Source organism: Bemisia tabaci, chromosome 5, assembly GCF_918797505.1.
Source record: "Bemisia tabaci chromosome 5, PGI_BMITA_v3".
In the NCBI taxonomy this organism is placed as follows: domain Eukaryota; kingdom Metazoa; phylum Arthropoda; class Insecta; order Hemiptera; family Aleyrodidae; genus Bemisia; species Bemisia tabaci.
Window position 1 is genome coordinate 804290 of NC_092797.1, and position 18145 is coordinate 822434.

The window sequence follows — 18145 nt, forward strand, 5'->3', positions numbered from 1 at the left end:
TGCAAAAAGTTGTTGTTCTAAAGTAAAACTGCAATTTCATACAACTAAGTCGTTTAGGTTTGCAAACTACCCACAAAAATCAGCATATCTAAAAGGCTTTAAACTCTGAGTATCCTTGACGAGAATAAAAATAACTTTTTAAATATTCAACATCCATATTCTTATGACATCATCTCAAAGCAATCCCCATTTTTTCGCCCAACACCACATGGGGTACCTATGCTGTTTTGTTGATCTACAGTGAGAGTATCCATAAACCTTTTTAGTTATAATATTAGTCTAAAACCCCTTTCCGAAGACTTGAATGAATGATTTTAAGATACTTACAGCAGCATTACTCAACATGTGGCTCATGGTCAAAGCGGGGGCTCCTTCAGGAATCTGACCAAGCTTGGTATATGGTGTGTAAAAGGTTGCCTTATCACTGGCAAACACCATATCAAAATACGGTAACATCATAACACCCAGTCCCACTGCAGGTCCATGAACACCAGCTATAAGCAACTTGTTAAACATTCCCAGACCATGTATAAAATCCCTGCAAAATTGTAATGGTCAAATCATTAGATCTTAGCATACAAGGCTTGCGATAACATAGGGATTACCCGAGGAAAGGATACTGATATTACGCCATGATTCAGTTAGTGTAGAATCAACACAAGTGGAGAGTGGTGGGGAAATATTGTTCAGTCTCATGTGCAGTGGTGCCAATGTACCACCTACTTTCAGACATAGGAGTCGGCAACCAGTGAGGATTCAACGTCAGTGGGAACTTTATTTGAGGGTTGAATCCGAGGGCAATGGTAATGTCCCATGCATTATGCGCACCCTCATTTTGAGAGCTAAACTTCTGAAAAAAAGTGCGTAAATCTGCTCTCTATTCTGCTGTGTAATTGGAAGTTTGGCAAATTTCTGACGATAAACTATTTTTATTCTTGAAGAAATTTACAGATATTTTTCCTTGAAATTTTCAGATACTTTACACAAAGTTACAAATAAAATTCTTTGACAATTTGGCAAAAAAACAGCTACAAGTTTTCCAGAAAATTTATGTTTTATCCTGGAGAAGTTTGTCAACAGCTGGAGGCTTGGGACAGCAGCACAGTAGCATTGGTGAATAATTTTTTTTGTGAACTGGACGGAGTTAAACAGAAAGGAACCAAGCCACATCGGGATCGAACCGAGAAAAAGAGGTTTAAAGTTTAGCTCCTGCATAAGACTCAATGTAAAAGATAAACTTCAAGTTCAATTTCTGCAAAATTTGCTCCAACAAAAACTTTGATTTTTTGGCGATAGACAGTAGAGCAGTGGTTGAGTTCAAAACCACTCATAACTCAGTTTTTTCCAAAATGTGGGTTGGTTCCTTTCTGCTTAACTCAGTCCAATTGTAAGTGGAAGCCAAAACTGAGCAAACAAAGAATTGAGTCACGAGATAATTTCAGGCAATTATTTCACTGATTCATCTAGTCTTGAGTGCCTGCACAGATCTGTAGGTAATTTTGAGGGTCAGGTCATACAGCTCGTAGGGCCAAAAAGGGCAGCTAACCTATCAACTCCAATTGTACAAAATGATTAGTTATTACAATTTTTACGACCCGTCTTTCATAAAGTACAGATTTGACCTGGTTTTCGCATATTTACTAATTTTTGCGGGTGGATGCTCATTAATTAATATTTTCGGCCACCTTAGTTTCATATTGGAATCTGAAGATTAGCAGCGGCACTTTCTGGTGTTTTTCGTGTAAGAAGGTTGGCTATCCTCTTCTGCCTTAGGAGCTTCATATTTTGACAAATCCAGACTCTTGATATACAGGTACTTTAAGTCAATTGATTGCCACATGGGCACTTACTCCGAGCTGCTGTAAGAATAAAAATACCTTTCTAAGAGCAATCAAAATGGAAAAGCACACTGTTTGGCTATTGAGGAAACTTTTGGAAAAGGTAAAAAGAAGTTTAAACAAGATTAGGTTAGGAGTAGGAAATGATCTTTGAGCGGAGGGGAAGAGGAGAGAGCAAAAATACCTGATTGCAATGGCTAGCTCCACGACAACAGTTTTTCGCCTTTCAACATCATCTTCAATGAGAGATTCAAAATCTATTCCCTGGCAGAAGGTCGTTCCGATAGATGTTATTAGAACAGCTCGAATCCCTTTATCAGCATTAGCTGTTTGTATTGCTGCAATAAGTTCTCTTATAACCTGCGAAGAGAGAAATAAAAACAGCGAGGCTCTAAAATCAATCATTTAACATGTCCATGATGAAATGAAGCAATTTTTTGTGTCTCCAAAATTGTAGGCACAGTATTTAAAAAGCATGGTTGCCAGAGAATTCCAAAAATGGATTTCCCAGACACATTTTGGTGAAATTTCCTGACAATTGAGAATATGCCAGGTGGTTAAAAAGACATAATTTGAAATAGCTTTCACACAAAATTTGTTGTTCGAAATTTCAACCCATTCTAGAAGAAACATAAAGGATACAAGACAATTTTTCCCCGACATTTTCTGCTTTCCCTGGTATTCCTTGACTGTGGCAACCCTAAAATTGGACTCTTACCAAAATTGTTCGGTAGGTAATTATTCATATTAAATGGGCCTCCATTCAACACTTTAAAATAATCTCAACATTTTTTGCGAAATTTAAAAAAGAAATATCTAATGGTTGGCACGTAAAAGGTTAGAAAAACATTCAGTATGGAGATTCTTAGGTTGATGTGGAACCTACATGGGACAGAACGGCCTAAAGACATGGAAGTATTTTACTGTTCATAGCTCATTCTTCAAGATACCTACTGGAGAAAAGTTTTTCTGCATAAAAATCACAAAAATGATTTCCAGCTCAACTTGCCTGTAAGCAATCTCTTGTAAACTTTGCCGTGAGGCTTAAGGCTCCTTTTCTTGGAGACAATAATGGCACGGACAATTTTAAAATAAGGAGTCATTCTCAAATGTTATGCAACTTACCCGCACATTCAAAGCGTTTTTAATTTTAGCAGGATTGGGGGTGAGAACAATATGCATCAAATGCTGGTCCTTCATCTTCTGAACAGTTATTTCTTGATAACAATCCACTTTGGGCAAGGCTGAAGTGGTCGGCCCTACCCGTGGTTGCTGCGTATCCAGGCGTTCCAATTTGTCATTGAATTCTCTACTTGCCAGATTTTCCAAAAATAGCGAGCTACTCTTCCTCTGATGAATAGCATTAACTGCCTGCTGCGGAGTTGACGTTTTAGCAGGTGCTGTACCTGTTGATCAAAGCCAAACATTAATTGGGACTTAAAAATTAACAAAGAGAAGTGAAATACTTATCAAGAATAATTATAATACATTACTTTTTTTCTTTTTGCTCAATGAATTTCTAGAACTCCCATAAAGTTTAGTTCAGCAAATTTGGATTAGTTCAAGAACAACCCATCTTTTTGTTTGAAATTACTTATTCTTCTGAGACCAATAAAACAGCCAAAACTTTGCTGTCACAGATATATATCAAGATAGCCTTACATCTTGCACAAATACATTTTTGAACTGTTAAAGAACCTTTGATGTCAAAATCTTTAATCAATCTGATTTTGTTCAGAGCACTTTTCCCCTTGGAAGTGGATTCTTAATTTAACTGAACAATGGAAAACGTGAGAAATGGGGAAAATCAACTAATAGAAAACTCACTTATGGGTGCAGCAGGGGTGGTCCTCTGCACACTCGGGGGAGGCATTGCTGAGCTGGAAGCTGTCGCTACCGCAGCCGAAGCATTCAGACTTTTTTCTTCCGCATAAAGCGTTTTTCGAATGACATTCTTCGGACTGCTGGCTTTTTTGTTGAAATTTTTTGACATTTCACTGCGGACATCTTCTTTGACAGGTGAGCTCATTTTGGGAGGAGCTGATTGATTTGGAAGAGATTTGACTTGTTGCGTATTGGAGACTGCACTTGCATCTTTCTTTGGTGATAGAGCCTTTTTCACTTTGTTCACATTTTTCTTCTTTAGTTTTTTGCCGCTGACACTCACACCGTCAGGGGTGAGGTTTGGTGGAGGATGCTCAAAGTCGGTGCTCATACGCCTTGGGCTGCCAGCGGCGCTGGAGAAGGAGCTACTGGAGGAGTGCCTCCTGATGATGCGCGACGCTTCAGCTGGCAGAGATGAGCTACTTGGTTTCGGAGATGCACCTGGAACTGACTCTTGAGAATCGACGGATGCTTTTCGCGCTTCATCAGTCTCCACTTCATTTTGTTTTTGACTCTGTCTCTGACTTCGGTTTGCATCTTTAGGTGATCCTGATAGTTTCAAAACGGCACTCTTGACCAATTTAGTTTTTAGAACGAGGTCTCGTTTCTTACGCCGGGCAGACGGTAACAAGTTGGCTTTTTGGTTACTGTTCTTTGGCGAACGTTTTTCTTCAATGGAGTAGAGCATGTTTATTGCACCTTCGTCCATGAGCAATCGGTCTATTTCGCGCATCATGCGAGACTTCTTCCCACCTTCAGCGGTGGCAGTGGGATCTGAAGATGCATCCGGAGGGACATCCTGAGTTTCGGCACTTTCATTAGTATTCGTCTCAACTTGCATTGATCCATTTGCGTCCACTTGAGGCTCTTCATCTTCAGGCACGGCTGCGGCTCCATCACTTGCACTTGGAGTTCCATTCTCAACAGGTTCAGGCTGCGCAGGGGCTGCTTTGATTCCTTTCAACAACTTCTGTTTTTTCTGAGCTACTTTTTCTGTGGGCTTTATCTTCCTCGTACTTTTCCTCTTTCCGGGAGAGGAGGCTTCTGGGCCAGGCGTTCCTGTCTCTTCAACAGGCACAGGGGTGTTGCTCACAAGCTTTGCTTTCTTTCGTTTCTTCTTAGGTGTTGGATCCAGAATTTCAGAGGCAATTTCGTCAATAATTTCGTTTGAGCCATTCATCGCATCTTCTGAGTGACGCTTGTTGGAATACTTTTTCATGTAATGTTTGTCTTTCGCAATTTTAATATCCGGAATTTCGGGCGGAGCTTCAGTGACATCATTTTCATTTGCTGTTACTCGAGCACTTGCTTCAGCACCGTTTACCGGAACTACACCGATCGTTACTTTATGTTTCCTCTGAATACTTTTGTAGGGAAGAATGGGTGCTTCTGTCTCGTCTAATTTGCGATTGATCACGATATTTTTGAGTTTGATATTCTTCCGGTTACGTTTAATCTTAGGTTTCAATTGTTGTTCTTTCGATTTTTCTTTCAATTCTTCTTTGGATTTCTCTTTCAGTTCTTTCCTGATCTGCTTTTGCATGTTGAATTCTTGTAATTGTTGCAGGGCTAGTTGCCTTTCGAGCTCTCTGTCTAGCTTCACATGAACTTTTGACTTCCCTGCGGCTCGTTTCGGCACCTTTGAGTCTTGATTTGATAAGGAGTTGAGAGTCGGGTCCAATGCATTTTCATCTTCGAGTGTTTTCATGAGCTGACTATGCAGACTATTAGCATCATGTTTTTCTGGACTGCTAGCACCTCCTCCAGTCTCTGGCTGTGCAGGTGCGGGTACAGATGCAGGTGAGGGCGCGGTTGCAGGTGTAGGCGTGGATGGTGCAGGTGACTCGATCGACTGCTGATCAGCTCCAAGATTTTTTTCTGGGAATGTGGGTTTGATGCTTTTCACTAGACGATGGGTCATCTTCATTGTGAAGAGCATATCTCCTGTTTTGCTGCCATCAATCGTTCCTGGCGGATTATTCTTCTGCGCTCGTTCAGCCCGCTCAGCCAACTCTGCTGCAATTTCGTCCTGGGATACTATTTGACTTGTCAAGTTCATGTATGGCACTTTGACTCCCAGTCGGGGTTTTTGGTATGGTTTTACTGAACCAACAACATCAGCGGCAGGATCGTCCACGGTCCGTCCAAGAATGTGCCCAGGGACTGGGAAATCAGTACGATCTGGTGACTGAAATCTTCCTCCAGCTTCCTCACTTGATGCAGATAACTGATTCTCAGCCACGGAAACACCAGGACCACTTTCAGTTTCAGTTGCCATATTTTAACACAAACGATGGATTAATATCTTAATGCTTCAGCACATATCATCAAGTGTTTTTCCCATATTCAGTAGCCTGTAACAAAACAAAAAAAATGGATAAGGATGAATTTTAACTCCTACTAAAAACTATTCAAGCTTTCCAACTGACATATCAGATTTTTGCGTACATGGTGAGAGATTTGAAATTTCGACTCTACAGTGTGTAATAAGTTTGGAGAGAGGTTGAGAGGGAATAATTTTGCCATCTATTCACCTGAGATATCTGTTCATACATTCAAGCAAATTCTGATCATGGTTCCCTGATGTCTAGATTCATTACAAAGACAGGCCTTGTCTCCACGAGCCGTTTCACGAGATTTGTCCCAGGGAAAAATCCTACTTACCAGTACCAAGTATGGTACTTGTACCCCTAGGACCCACTGAGAGAAGAAGAAGAAGTGAAAACGAATTTTGCGATATTTTATTCATTACTACATTGTTAATGTTTGTTTAGTTAAAATAATGTGTCTAATTGTCAATTGAGTGCATTTATTATTATAATCCTGTTTAAATACTCGACTTTAACTACTTAATCTTCCCGCGCAAACTAGTCGCAGGACTGTATGAGCCCCGTCCCGTGGAGACGGTAACTGGGAAAAATCCCAGAAGTTTCATTCCTGCGATTCGAACTTGGGACAAATCCCATGAAAACGTCCCGTGGAGACAAGGCCATATAGATGCCACAGACTCAGGCAGAAAAGGAGATAGCAAACCTTTTGCCAGGATAATTTTTCAATCAACATTGATGAAACTTGCAGGTATTCAGAAAGTTCTAAGCCTTCCCATTTAGAAAACCCCTTTTACTCCTAAAATTTTTAGAATGATGAGCTTTCTAATATTTTCTTGCTTTCTACTTAAATAAACCACGATGACACAAAAAAAACAAAAAAACAACCACCATTTCTCTGTGTTTACCTTCTCCAAACAATACGACCTGTGTAAATATCTGAATGAAACTTGCAATAAGTCTGATATAAAAATTGACAAATTTGTTGTCGGTGCATTCCAGAAAATTGCGAAGGCCCAAGACTGTGTGCACTCCAATAGGGTGTTATAAACCAAACTATGTGGTCACCAAGGTTTGGACAACAATACTTCCTATGGAATAATAATGAAAATCGGATCATGCTTAAGACGTCACATGGCTAAAACCTCTGACATTTGTCATATACTATTCCCTGCGCACAACATGGAATGGCACATACATATAATAAGACAGAAATTTCTCTGGATAAATTGAATTTTAATCCACGGATCTCATGTTGTCCCCCTCAAACTACCAATTTTCCCCAATTCACAAACCTCCACCAAAATTGACTGATTCACTAATTTGATTTTACTCTCCACCTCTATTTTTATTCAGATCTCATACATTCTACCTCCTGGTCTAGGAATCATCTTTACTTGACTCAGACGGCATATTATCTGACACTTAGTTTGTTCTTTTATTCAGTGAAAAACAAATTAAATACATCACATGGTATCTTGGAATGGCCTGTAAGACTTACATTCCACATGATGAGGAGATTAACACCTTTAATAAAGTTTCATAAAATTTGACCAATAGATAAACCTTGTATTGATAGTGAAAGGAGGTGTACTGACAGGAGTGTGCAGGTATCTTGTTTACATTGTTTAAAAATCTCCACTCTTATTTTATTATATCAATGGAGAGCTAACACTACTGCTTGAAATTTTCACAGCACATTTTCCATGCACAGGGAAAAATCAGGAAAGTTTCCAGAAAATGCTGTTGAGTATTTTTCAATGTAAAAATTGAAGTAAACAGAAAGTCAGCAATTTTGAAAACTGAGATACGTGTTTCCGTTCCCGCAGTATCTCCCTTGATAAGAGGTTCCCCATCTCATGGGTGTGGGAAAAGCTCATGGCCATGGATAAAAAAATTGAAGAGAGAAACAAGAGAAAACAGCAGAGCTGCTAAGGGAAAATGATGATAGATTATGAGCGATATTTTTTGAATCCTCACAATTGGACGTATACATGCTAAATGGAACTATGTGGAAATGGAAAGATGGGGTGTACTCGTTAGTGGTCGAACCATAAGAATGAATGAGAAATATAACGCGCCAGTGACGTCAGCGGCAATGACTAGCGAAACGACGATCAGGAGGGCGGTCTTTGACTCATTGCGCCCTGTCCACAAGGCTCTAGATACATGCCATTGGCTCTAGAGTTAGCGCTCAGTTCCTTTGGATTTAATTGAAAATCCTGCTTTTCCATTTTCTCAAGAGGAACTATATCCTTTTTTACATGATTCTTATTCAGCTTCCGCAAGCACACCCCATCTTTCCACTTCCACATAGTTCCTTTTAGCATAAATACGTCCAATTGTTTGTTTAAGCCCTAATGAGCAGCTTTTCTAGATGGATACGAAATATTTTTAAAAAAATGTGCTTTCATTATGTTCACTTCAATTAAGCGGTGGCTAATATTTTGCACACCAGAAGGTCTAACTTGCAAAAAAGCGTGTGTGAAAATTCAGGTATAAGAAAAGGTCCCCTGTATGCTCATTGATAAATTGTGTCAAACAAGATGATGATGTAACAACCATTCAGCAGCAAAACTTGACTGCCATCACAGGGCTATTTTCTGTCCATGACACCCAAGGAACCAATGGATTGGGTTATCCCGGTTATCAGAGCGTTTCAAGCAGTTCTGCTTCAGGCTACAATGGCATGTAACCTACCTCCAAAGGGCAATTCAAGCGTTCCGCTAGAACCCGAGGAACAGGCTGGAAAAAAAGGTGACGCGTTACATCTCAATCCTCTGCAGTTTAAATGAAAAAAGCCCTACTGCTGCAAAAAATACTCAACTCCAGTCATAGGCTTCATCAGTTCAACCTTTAAATGGGCCTGGACTACTGAGAACATGCTAGAGATGTAAAATGCTATTATCTGAATCACAGACGCCGTGGTAGTATTGACGCAGGCAACCTATGTGCAAACAGCATGGGTTCGCTTTCTTCGCTATGGTTAGTACCCGGAAACAAATTACAGCTCTGCTAGGGTTTCAAGGCTTTCAGCTGCAAATCTAGAGAATTCCTACCCTGGAGTACCTGACACCAGCCAACAGTGAGGTGAAAGGAAGTCTTGCAACTAATCATTGAACTTTAGACAGCAATCGACAATCTCATAGGAGTTAAGCGCCAAGTTGGGTGAAACTCAACCTTCAAGAAGCGTCAAGAGAGAACCAACTGCACATAAACATCAGATGCCAAGAGATGATGGGTCACTAAAAACTGAATTTGATCCCAAAAAGTTGGATAGCTTACCCTGAATAATTAGTCTAGATCTGATCTAAACGGTAAGTAATGCATGTGTGCATATATGAACAGAACGTTCAGGAGATTAAGGAGCTGAAAACGGCTATCCAAAATGGCGCACAAGCAAACAAATCGTGCCGAAAACACGAGAAAAAACAACGTTAAAAGAGGAATAATATGTTCTCACAGACAAAATAAGGAGGAGCGGTGAAAAATAGACAGTTACGAACAAGAGATACAATAATTTGCGGTTTCTATTCCGGAAAAGCGGCGCCGGTAAAGGCTTTCCAAAATCGGATCATCAAAAAGTTAGGTTAGATGAGGAACCAAAAGTAAGCATAGGTTTGTAAACCACTGCGCAAACTTATCCTGGTAATTATTCGATACAGAGCCTGCAGCAGCATTCGTATAAAACGTGGAAAAATAAGACACCATACCGAAAAACAGCGACTGTATAGCAGAGAAACAGTTTCGACACAAAACTTGATAATAGAGTGAAAAATACTCCTTGGGATTCGACACTTTACAACATAACTAGGATCGCGAAGCACCGGAATAAACCTTATTCTTTGCGAAATGGTAAACTTAACGAGATGAAGGCACTCTCATCAAACGAATGAACTTACCAAATTCACAGGAGAATATCTAAAATAGTCGAGTATAAGACTGAATCAAATCTCTAACACAGTACCAACACGAAAATGGCGCTGGCTGTGGTGCAGTACAGTCCGCACTGACTGGTGAATAAAGTTGCCCGAGCGAGACGAGAACGCAACACTTCATACACCGGTGTGTGTACACGCACAATTAACCACGGAAAAGTCAAGCAGTTTAATACTTTAATATTAGTGTAAAATGGCAATGGTCTCACGAAAGAGAAGTTTCCTTTTATGGAATGCCCTTTTCCATTATGGAGTATGCAATTGCGCATTGCTTGAATTAGAAGAAGCGTTTGTTTCTTTATATAAGCGAGAGCACGGGAAATAGTGCTACCTACATACGTGGGTAACTACTCAAAAGTTCTTGACAGCAACTTCGTCTCAATGACACTTACCATGGTGAAACGGGAAAAAACAAATACACATTTCTAATGTAGCGTTTCAAAATGTCCGCTCGTGTTTTATTTCTTAACTCTTGCTCCTCAGTTTACTATAAAATTTTCTGGGAGAAGAAAAATATCCATGACATAATTGCTTCTTGCTTTAATGCAATTAGACTTTGCAGCGGAATAAGATTGAAAAGCAAAAAGAAAGCCCTAACTTGGGCAGTCTACCACTTTGCTTCCCCGATTTGTGGCCTTCGGACCTCCGGGTTACGCTTTTTGCTACGAGGATTCTGACTCTGGGAAGATCCAATCCTTATTTCAAAAATTTTCACAAACGAACCATCGATATTGGTTGAATATTTTGCATTATCAAAAAACGCATACCTTCATGGCAGTGTTTAAAAAGCTCCTACATTATATGATGATTCATTTTCTTATGCCAACACCATAACCAAGGTGTATCTCCTTGAACTGTAAATATTTGTAAATGGCTTCAAAAAGCTCGCAGAAAATTTCAAGGAGAACTGAGGGATTTGCTTGCAACAGAGTGCAAATCTTCACTTGTGTTTTATTTTACACAAAAACTAATACTTTCAGTTTTCGGTTACAAATCGTCGGTGAGTTTTCTTCAATTATTTAGATATAATCATGGAAAATTTTGATGAGATACTTGGGATCCATTTCTATAAAAAAAAAATTAAGTATTGGAGATTTTAAAATATTGAAATTAAGATTCACATTTGTTAACCCTCGCCATCAATGTGAGGCTCTATGTTTGGGGCAATTCATTATGAAAAACAAAATGACTGGTTCCCTGACTAAGTAATGGAAAATGTATGTGATTTGCCTAGATAATCAAGCAGAGTTTACGAGAGTATTCAAAGCATGTCAAAGGAGAAAGTCCCACAACTTGTAGTTCAATATTTGAAGATTTAGTAAAATCTTGTAAAATTAGTCGGTATTTATTTTGAAAATCAATTATACAACATCAGTGAATTTTTAGAAACAGACCGTCATGTTTTTATGTTCATGCGACATTCCTTTTCAGAATTAAAGGTTAAAATGTGCAACCTTTTTCTTTAGGCTTCAAATGAGTTTTGCTCAAAACAAATATTATTTGAAGATGCCTGATTTGCAAGAGCGAGAAGCAAGGTTTGCTGCGGACAAACTTTTCAACAGCAATGTTTCAAAATATTTGCTGTTTTGTAATTATTTTAACAAAAAAAAAAAAAAAAAAAAAAATAAAAAAATAAATGATAGTTGGAATGTTTCAAAATTGTTGAAGAACATTTTCTGCAAGATGAAGGAATTATTAGTAAAAATTTCAAGAAATAATGCTGTGCAATGGAGTGCAAATTTAGCAACTTTAACTCTTTGACAAGGAAGGATCGACGAGGTTAAGCTGAGAATGATGTGATGAAACTTTTCGTGTCCAAGGCAAATTATGGAAACATTCTTTTGTCTCTTTGAAAGGAGCAGGTACTTGGAGAATATTGTCAGAAGATCTTGAACGGCATGAAACTTGGGATTTGTATGTTCCTTCTTTTCTTATTTGCAATTTCTGCCTTCCGCTTAAACACAGCTATGGTCTTGTTTTAAATTTACATCATTAGAAGAGATAAAAGAAACGAACATGCATGCAACACTCTTCTTAAAACCGTCTTCATCAATCAATTGCAAGCAACCTATACAAGATGAACTACCACACTTTTACTTATAGATGTTTTTCGTCTGAAGCTGCAGAATATCCAGAGATTGGTTTGATTACAAACAAAAAAATTATAATAGGGACAGCCCTGATATACTTGGCAGAGATTACGTCTATGGAATATATGTATCACCTGAGTGTTTTTATCTCAAACCAAGAAAATAATTTGACCATTCGACAAATTTACAGCTGTAGAATTCACTGTGCATTGAGTTTCCAATACATGTACCATCCCTTGGATTAGGAAAGACTGGAATGCTTAAAAAAATATAAACGCGATCTTGCTTTAAAAGGGTTGACATCTATGGCAAATTTCTGTCCGGTAATTTGATACTTATCAGTCAAATTGAGAGCTTAAGTTTCATTTCACATCATTTTATTTGAATTTTCTCAGAAGAATTTATTCTAATCTGACTGATGAGAAGAAACTCAAGAGAAAAAAAAGTCTTTCTTTCATCATACTTTTCAGCTTTTTAATGGGTTGAAGGAACTCGTATTTAATCCATGGATTAGGTAAGTTTTCTAAAGATCTATGATTCTAAACAGACATAAATGGCCATGACAAAAAATTGTGTTACGTTCATGGAAAAGATGATGAGGTCGTAGCATGAACAAAAAAACTGAGATTCCAGGAAAATATAAAGATGATATTTTGCAGAGAAATTCGACCCACAGAAAATTTTACTATTTCGGCTTAAACCTAAAATATATTTAAGTGATTCAAAATACAGAACAAGGTTACAAAACCACGGATTTTTCACAATATTTAAATATTTTCAGCTATAGTGAAAAATGACAAAATTATAAAAAAAAAGTTAGTACAAATCTGCAAAAATAACTGTAGAAACAAAGACGAACAAATACATAGCGGAAGGACAACTTTGAAAAGAATTCTACACTGACATCAACAACAAAATATGACAAGTAGATATTTTAAACAGGATTACAGTGCAAAAGAAGAAAAAGAGAATGTTCAGAATCTTTTTACAAACGAATTCTTCCAGTTGAAAATTGGATTTCCAACGATTGAAATAAAGAAATGGAAGATAATCTCAGAGAGGAGACTCACACTTAACCTAGAAAATTTGAATAGGTTTTGAATAGTGCCGGTCGATATCTTAAAACCTTTGGCAAAAAAAAGAAAAGAAAAGAAATATGCAATTCTTATCATAACACACTTCGTCCAAAATATTCCCAAAATCCAACATTTTGTACTGTATCTTTTTACAGCCAAATACAAGGAAATCTTGAAGTATGCAGAAGAGGGTCTGAACTAGTTGAATGTGAAAAATTTGTACAAATATCTTCAGATCTTGCATTAGGCTCTTACGGAGAAAAAAATAAAAACTGTTTAAAATTTGAGGGTCACTCCAGAAGATAAACCTTTGTCGCTATCAGAGAGACAAACAGATACTCTGGATACCATTTTTTTTGCCGTTATAGTAAAAACTTTTGAGAGACTAGGACAAAACTAATTGCCATTTGCATAGGTCCAAACCAATCTAAAGTTAGCTAGTTAATTAGCTATCATCTAATCAGTCTCTAAACTTGTTTTAAGAGAGTGAGAAAGCACCCAAAAATGAGGGATTCTTAGATAAGGGAAACAGAGAAAAAGTTGAAACAAGTTATCACAGAAAGAATTCATTTTTTCGATTTTCTTTATCCTCCAATCTATTTGACTCAGAGTACAATGCTATTGTTCACAAAGGGTTACTTTTTATACTCTTAAATTCTACCAGCTTAACTTATATCTGTTGTCAAATCTACTGGGACAGTTCAGAATTGCGGCTCAGTACACTTTTAGATAAGGTCACCTACTTACAACAATCACCACTTAAACGTCTGAATGTAAAATCATCTGCCGAAATTTAAACGCTTCCCAAAACTTCTAAAATATATATCACTCGATAACTTTAATACAATATAAATTTTTAGGCTGAGAAATATCAATTTAAAGTCAGTATTTTTCAGGTAAAAACGAACAGAATTCATTATTATAATTTAACAGTCTTGCTGGGAGAGGCCGGCATGTTTACACCATCAAATCATTCCTCATTTTGACTTGAGAGACTCACATCATACATATTTAATTTGGTGAGATTTTAAGTCAACACAGCGCTTGGCTTCAGTAACTCTTAACTGAATAGAAGCTAGGCTAATGAATAAAAATGATCAGCTCAGGTTGAAATATTAGCGATCAAACTTTCAGAATCTGACATTATCAATTAATTTGAAAGAGTCAATTTACATGTTCAAATTTTACAGCTTTTGCATTGAATTTTGGAAAGCATTGACACAGTAGGGTGGCCCAAATTTGGCAATGTCGGAATTTTTTTGGTCTTACCCCCTAAAATGTTACAATGGATTAAAATACACTCTCTGCCAAGTTTCAGCCAAATCGGATCATATTAACCCGTGCTGACAGAGCCATCTTATTTATATGGGATTTTACATTGAAAACAATTTTTTTCCAGGAAAATCCATTTTTCGAAAAATGTGTAATTTCTAGAAAAAATCTGAGGTCATATTCGGCTTCAGCAGGAAAAATTGAGTGGGTAAACATGTATTGGACACTTAAAAGAAATTATTACCCCTCATTATAGCGGCGAAACAACTGAAACATCTAGAAAACGCTAAAAAAGGGTAAAATGACGGTGATAAATCCCAAATAATTACGTACGTCTGCATCCGAAAACGAAGCTCAACATATGGTTGGTGCTTCAGTTGTACTTTTTTACGCTGAGTCCAAAAATGCTATCCATTATTCTCTATTCCATCAGGATTTTCCGGAAAATCGATTTTCCTGTATAAGAAGAGGGTTTTCAGGAGGAAAACTCAATTTTCAGGATATAAACCTCAACATGTGACGGATGTTTTTCATGTGTTTTTGAACGCTGAGTCCGGAAATGATGTCAATGTTGTTCCAATACATTGGGCTTTTCCGGAAAATCGATTTCCTTGTATAAAAAGAGGGTTTTCCGGGGAAAACTTATAATTTTTAGGAAATGCACGATCGACTTGTAATAGATGTTTTTTGGCGTGTTGTTTAACTGTGAATTCGAAAATCATAACCGTTTCCCTCTATTCCACTAAGAGTTTCTGAGGAACTAAATTTTTCCTGTAAAAAGGGTAATTTTCCGGGGAAAACTCGGTACAATCGATTTTCCGGAAAAGCCCGATGTAATGGAACAACTTTGACATCGTTTCCGGACTCAGCGTTTAAAAACACATAAAAAACATCCGTTACATGTTGAGGTTTATATCCTAAAAATTGAGTTTTCCCCGGAAAACCCTCTTCTTATACAAGAAAATCGATTTTCCGGAAAATCCTGATGGAATAGAGAAAAATGGATAGCATTTTCGGACTCAGCATAAAAAGTACATCGGAGGCACCAACAATATGTTAAGCTTCGTTTTCGGATGCAGACGTACGTAATTATTTGGGATTTATCACCGTCATTTTACCCTTTTTAGTGTTTTCTAGATGTTTCAGTTGTTTCGCCGCTATAACGAGGGGTAATAATTTTTTTTAAGTGTCCAATACATGTTTACCCACTCAATTTTTCCTGCTGAAGCCGAATATGACCTCAGATTTTTTCTAGAAATTACACATTTTTCGAAAAATGGATTTTCCTGGAAAAAAATGATTTTCAATGTAAAATCCCATATGAAAAAGATGGCTCTGTCGGCACAGGTTAATATTATCCGATTTGGCTGAAACTTGGCAGAGAGTGTTTTTTGATCAAACGGAACAGTTCTAGGGGGTAAGACCAAAAAAATTCGCAAAATAAATTTTGCTGTGTATAATTGGGCCACCCTATTGACACAGCTAATGAGAACTGAAGTGGAGAATCATTTATTTGATGTTCACTTGTTCAGCGCCTCAACTCTGTGGCTGGCTTCCTTGGAAAAGTTTCTGAAAGAACGATTCTTCCCTTACAATCTGCCCTCACGACTTGAGAATCTTCAAGTGGGATGTTAGCAGCGCAAAAAATTCGATGATCCTTTGGTGACTTTTTCTAATTATCGTGTGCCTTTTTCCTCCTTTTCTCATAATTTCTAAAGTTTTGTAAGAACTTTTGATAATTCACTATTAGAGACAGAGACAAGCGGCATTTCTAATCACTGGCATTTTCAATTACCGGTTTTTTTTTTACAAATGAGGACTTATATGTAATAATAGCGGTTGTTGACATCCGCTATATCTAGGGAAAACACTTTTTTCGAATTCTAGAGCCCTCAATAATGCCTGTGCAAGTTTCAGACTTCCAGCGCAATTTTTCTGCGAGGTATGAACTGAAAACCATGTTATTTGTAAAAACAGCGGATATGAGAATCCACTGTTCTCCCTGGCAGGCGCAGCAGGACACCATGGAGATTCAAACGCACTTGCGATAACTGCCTGCGCACCAGCCATGGGCTGCATGACACTCAATTGTTATGTATCAAGACTGTTTCGCCAGAATTGTTGATTTTTCGACTGATTTTATAATATGTTCCTTATTTTTGTTGTAGAAGTTACAAACGGTCTAGTTTTTCGTTCAATTTTATTAAATGACTCAGCATTGACTTACTTTTGGTTCATTTCAAACATTTCACCAGCCTTACCCTTCCTGAAGACTTTGTTTCATGCATAAAAAAATGTTCTTAGTAAAAATAGCAGGTGTCACATTTTTTTCAAATCTCTGTTACTCCTTCAATTTTGAACTTACATAAATCGTAAAACGCGTGTTTTTTACGGAAGAGTTGCTCTTCATGAAAATCTTTGTATGAATCCTCTCAGTTCTACAGGCGGCAAAGTGCAAAGCTTTGAAAACTTCAAACGCGATTTTCTTACAATAAGAAAACTCGACATCCGCTGTTGTTACATATAAGTCCTTAAATGCGCAACTTACTGCCACGAAGTACGAATCAGGCTTTCTACTTATTCTATTATTATAGATAGAAGTTCTCTTTGATGAAAAATTGTCAAATTTAGTTTAGTTCAAAAATTAGTAGCTGTTTGGCTAGTTGGTGAACAAAGCAATGGAAATATTATCCTTTTATCTCCTGGAGTCATTTAGAAACAAGACGAGGAATTCAACGTTTACGACGGCACACGCGTTTGTGCTCTCGCTGCCAATGTATTTGTTGGCATTCTGTGCTGCAGTAGGAGGTGTTCCAGCAACAATGGTAGATTGCTTCCATTTCACAGTTGTAGCACTGAAAAATGGAAAAAGACATAGTACTAAAATCACCATCGAAATGGGTAGTAAATGGATCATTAGACAGGGTTGGAATTGGATCATCTAAAAATAAAGTTCCTTGTCAAAATTTTATGTTGAAGTTATTAAAGATAGTTGGAATTTTTAATTGTTGGCATCAGTCTGAGAGCCAGGCAAAATCATGACACAAGTTTTGACCACCTAAACCTGCACTGACATGGAAAACGGTTGTCTACCACGTATTGTCACACTCAACAACATGGCAAACGACCATTTTCCATGTCAGTTCATGCGATCCTATCCATCTAAGTGGTCGAAACTTGTGTCACAAGTTTGTCAAATGTTGTCGGGCTCTTAGACTACATTTTCAATAACAGGTTTTTTTGACATAACCTCGAGTGGGCCACAAATCACAACTGAGGTCCTGCATTTTTACCATTCCTTCAGATGCGATGAAAAAATGTGATTGCTGAGGCTTCACGTGTAAACGCTCAAAAGTTGTAATATATCGCCGGCCTCCACAAAAAATACTCATGAACAAGATAAAACAAAATCGATTTTTCACTCCAACTTCTGAATGGTTACAAACAGATGTTTGAATTGTGGTGCACATAATAGAGACAAAAAAAATACATTTATAAGCTGGGCTTTGTAGCTTTTTAAATGGATAAAATACTGATTCCGCCGGTTTATGCTCAAAAATGAATCAAATTCCTGAACACACTTTTCAACCTTTGATGTCAGTTAAATCACCTTCAGATTAGGCACTTTCCGTTCAACTATTCTCATTTAATACTGCAGCGTTAAGCTATACCAGATCCATTCCGTGAAACATTTGTTACTATTCTCCAAAAATAAAGAGA

General features: G+C 37.7%; 2 protein-coding genes across 5 annotated transcripts in view; both read right to left on the reverse strand.

Annotated features, from left to right (window-relative positions):
- LOC109038451 (HP1 and insulator partner protein 1) overlaps nucleotides 1-10100 on the reverse strand; it is a 28158-nt gene extending 18058 nt beyond the window's left edge. Inside the window, exons 1-5 of one of the 3 annotated variants that reach the window (XM_019053489.2) lie at nucleotides 9952-10100; nucleotides 3666-6076; nucleotides 2964-3244; nucleotides 2023-2198; nucleotides 328-538 (exon numbers count right to left, since the gene is read on the reverse strand). In XM_019053489.2, coding sequence (XP_018909034.2) covers nucleotides 328-538; nucleotides 2023-2198; nucleotides 2964-3244; nucleotides 3666-6000 — 3003 coding nt within the window. In that variant the 5' untranslated portion in view covers nucleotides 6001-6076; nucleotides 9952-10100. Of the gene's footprint in view, nucleotides 1-327; nucleotides 539-2022; nucleotides 2199-2963; nucleotides 3245-3665; nucleotides 6077-9334; nucleotides 9629-9762; nucleotides 9911-9951 lie in introns of those variants that run through there. The other 2 variants (XM_019053491.2, XM_072301040.1) reach the window with 2 other exon arrangements.
- A 1211-nt stretch (nucleotides 10101-11311) lies between these two features.
- The window catches only part of LOC109038450 (zinc finger MYND domain-containing protein 11), a 28075-nt gene continuing 21241 nt past the window's right edge, over nucleotides 11312-18145 (reverse strand). For both annotated transcript variants that reach the window (XM_019053488.2, XM_072301041.1), the window contains exon 13: nucleotides 11312-17280. In XM_019053488.2, coding sequence (XP_018909033.1) covers nucleotides 17158-17280 — 123 coding nt within the window. In that variant the 3' untranslated portion in view covers nucleotides 11312-17157. The remainder of the gene's footprint in view (nucleotides 17281-18145) is intronic.